This window comes from Oreochromis aureus, linkage group 19 (assembly GCF_013358895.1).
Source record: "Oreochromis aureus strain Israel breed Guangdong linkage group 19, ZZ_aureus, whole genome shotgun sequence".
NCBI lineage: Eukaryota > Metazoa > Chordata > Actinopteri > Cichliformes > Cichlidae > Oreochromis > Oreochromis aureus.
This window is the reverse complement of record NC_052960.1, coordinates 15,631,264-15,634,892: the sequence shown is the minus strand read 5'-3', so window position 1 is coordinate 15,634,892 and position 3,629 is coordinate 15,631,264. Positions and strand designations below refer to the sequence as shown.

The 3,629-nt window shown below is 38.9% G+C and overlaps 1 protein-coding gene across 3 annotated transcripts; it reads right to left on the bottom strand.

Moving 5' to 3' along the window:
- Positions 1-1,484: 1,484 nt before the first annotated feature.
- On the bottom strand, positions 1,485-3,469 carry LOC116327069. 3 transcript variants are annotated; one of them, XM_039603099.1, is made up of 5 exons: positions 3,195-3,469; positions 2,951-3,006; positions 2,779-2,850; positions 2,451-2,543; positions 1,485-2,361 (listed from the first exon to the last, which is right to left on the bottom strand). In XM_039603099.1, exons 1-5 carry the CDS (start codon positions 3,229-3,231, stop codon positions 1,720-1,722), a joined length of 900 nt encoding a protein of 299 aa, XP_039459033.1. In that variant the 5' UTR covers positions 3,232-3,469; the 3' UTR covers positions 1,485-1,719. The 3 variants fall into 3 exon arrangements, with proteins under 3 accessions (XP_039459033.1, XP_031604407.1, XP_031604406.1); XM_031748547.2 differs by having other exon boundaries at positions 2,779-2,853; positions 2,951-3,020; positions 3,195-3,468; XM_031748546.2 differs by having other exon boundaries at positions 2,779-2,853; positions 3,195-3,468.
- Positions 3,470-3,629: the final 160 nt, after the last annotated feature.

Below are 3,629 nucleotides of genomic sequence, written 5' to 3'. Positions count from 1 at the left end.
CTGCTTGGTCTTTGTGTTTTAATTAATGTCGTACATGGTTGTTGCTATGGAGCTCTTTTCTTCTTAGGAGCCTGTTCGACTGGGCAGTATTTTAAATGAAACTTTTAAGTGAATCACACACATGCCAAAGGAAACATCAGTGACATAATGTTTTTTCTTATGAAGCTGATATAGATTGTCCCAAATTAAATATCACCATTGTCACAAATATCACCACTGTCAAAAAACTTTTGACAAAAGCAAAGTTCACCAAGAAATAACAAATGTAAACTTGTTTTTTGCCCTCTGTTGCAGTCCTCTTTTTAGTTACTTTTTTTTTAATGATCCAAAATGTTAATGTTATAGTAATGAAACCTTCACTGACCTGCCAGGCAAAACTATATAATCCATCCATTACTGCCACCTGCTGGTTGAAGGGGTAAGTATATTCCCAACAGACAATATACTCAACATAGAGAATGAGCCATAGTTTCATGACAATATGTATAAAATATCTGTTACAGCAATAACTGATTGGGACAAACATTTTTATACACTCACTTTTACAAGGTCAAAAGTAGAAGACAATAGACTGACAAGGCCAGGAGAGCCTAGTTTCCCTGTTACTCAAAAACCTAAGGAGTGGCCAAATCAACAGAACCATCTGGTTAAAAGGAAGGAATGCACCAACCAGCACAACACCAAAAGGCCTGAACAACCAAAGAAGACAACTAAAGTGGGTGATCATAGAATTCTTTCCTTGGTTAAAAAAAACCCTGTCATAACATCTGACCAAGTGAAGAATACTCTCAAGGAGGTAAATGGATCATTGTCAAAGACTAAAATCACAAGATGCCTTCATGAATGTAAACACAGAGGGCTTACAGCAGGTGCAAACAACTCGAGAACACTGTCTGCAAAGTTCTGGAAAATACAGATATTTGGACAGATGAAGGCAAGATTAATTTTATCTGAATGATGGGAAAAGTATGGAGAGAAACAACCTATGAACTGAAGCATGCTACATCACATGTGGAGGTAGTATTATGACATGTCTATTTATGATGTGACTGCTGATAGAAGTACCAGGCTTCTAGACTGCAGGCAAAGGCTTTTTATCCAAATATTAAACTAATCCTTATATTTAAAGTTTCCGCCACTTGTATGTGCGATCTCATTCTTTTAGTCACCATCCAGAGTTTGTGATTATAGGTGAGGGTAGGGATGTAGATTGACCTCTGAAAATGGGGGACTGTGTATTATATTTTGCTAAAACCCTTTAAGTAAAGCTAAAGGTTTGCACTTAAAATCACATATTAACTTTTTGAGGTAACATCACATTGTTCAAATGCTTCCTGACCTAACTGTAGACGCTCATTTCCAAAAGGACTTTCCAGTTTCTGAATAGGCTGCACAAAATAAACCTGCAGTCTGCAGACATATGGGGGAAATTAACACATGAATGGCTTAAAATAAATAAATAAATAACATAATGGGAACCCCTGGAGACTTAAATATTTTACTTTATTCATTCATTCATTTGGAATTGAGCAGCTCATTTGAACAAAAATTAGGTTTTGATGAGTCACCAGTGACTAAATTTTAAGCAAGTGGTAACCAAATGCCATCTTAACGATCAGGACGTGCTCAAAGTGAACTATTCATGAGTAAACAGAGTGCAATTCCAAATAACTATTTACAGTATTTCAGTCCACCTTAAATCTCAACTGTTAAAGAACTCTAACATGGTTCAGATGCAGAATCGTTTCCTTCTTGTTCATCCTCCATGTTGAAGACACACTGCTTCTTCCTGTGTCCCAACTCAATCATGTCTGTTCCAGGGAGACTCAGCTTTCTCTTGTAAAGAGATCCAAGGTTACACAACCAGGGAGATCTCTCAGAGGAGCAACCCAGCTTGTGAGATGAACTCCCCTCCACTGAGCTTTGAGGGTTAGGTGGGTGAAGTGTGGAGGATCTTGTAATATCCAAGCCTGAATCATCAAGCTGCAACTCCATATCCGAGGTTTGTCTGTGTGTTATTGAATCAGTTACCCTTTCTTCTGGAAGATTTTTACAAGCATCCCTGTCATTGTTAGAGGGAAGAGTGTCCAGTTTGCAGACCCACCGGTCAGAGTCACTTCCACATTTCATCTGGACATCCAGAAGATTCGGCTGCTCTCTCAGACAGTCTCTCTTGTCATTTTTCGCTCCTTCTCTGAGAGCAACAGAAGCAGAGTGATTAAAGATATATCGCCTGCTTCGGCCCAAGAGTCGACATCCTCCTTTTCCTCCACCTTTTCCCTGCTGCCTCGATTGCCTGCTGAAGACGTTGACATTTGACTTGTCAGAATCCTCAGAGCTCCCATCGTACGGGTCCAAATCCTACAATCATAACAAGCGCACACATTTTAATTCATGATCAGCAAAGTGCATTTTCAACACAAATGGATGAATGAGAAGAGAACGCATACCAAAGAATAACAGCCATGCCTTTCTGCAGGCTTAAGCGTTAATGGCAACACCCTCCTTGAGGCCCCACTCTCTGGTGCACTGCTCACACATCCCTACACACAACCACCAGAGGTTCAACATCAACAAGTTGGCAGTTATCTTTACAAAGATCGGTGCATGTCTGGCTGCACTTATGTGTCATTTAACACATAAGTGTTAAATGATCACTGAAACAGTTTTTTCCCTGCTATCTGAAAAATGCTTAAACTATACTATATACTTCCTAATTTGATTAATATTTCAGTGTCTCTGTGCAAGTTTTGCCCAAATGATGAATTCAAGCAGTACCATGGTACTGGTGTCGGACCATCTTGGACTGATTTCGGAGTCAGAATCTGTGCTGGACTCCATGTTGCACATCTCCTAACAGAAAAGAAAGGTCATACCAGTCCAAAAGTATGCAAGTGGTCTAAGAAGAATGCAGAGCACCTGCAGATGGGTATTGGGTAAATATTCTTACCGTGTAATTTAAAGTAAGCTGGTCCATACTGCTGGGTGCTTGCCTATCAGTGCTGTCTGAATGTAGAAAACTATATGTAGGTAGGTCACAGTGCAAAAGACAGCCGATAACATATATGGGTGATTTTTTATTTATTTTTTGGAAAGGATTGTGCACATGTTAAGTTGACACCACAAATGACAGGAATTAACTAGAAAAATAACACGTCCAAGGAGGAAAAAAATTCAATAGTAATCACTAATACCTGGAAGTGAACGTTGTCGTCTTCTCCTGTGTGCCATGATATTTGGCGCGTGAAAGAAATTTTCTTTGGAAATAACGCAAATATGTCGAGATAAGATGGTCAGGAATGCTGGCAGCTTAATTGAAGAGCAGGTGCCTTAAACAGGAAACAGCCAAATGTGGCCACAGTCAGGTGAGTAATCTACACAACTGCACAGTCACAAGTTTTAAACACCACAGACTTGGCTAATTTCAAGATTGTGACAAAATAATACGTCCGGTAGTTGCTTTTTCAAAATAAAACGTGAACCGGTCCTACGGTTCTTTAAGATTTAAAGCTTATTCTAACTAAAATGTAAACATATTTTTGTATTTCTTGTATGAAATATATATTGTAAACTGTACTTAAAAAAAAAACAGCAACTTGATACTAAGCTTAAACGTGGGGTTGATCAAT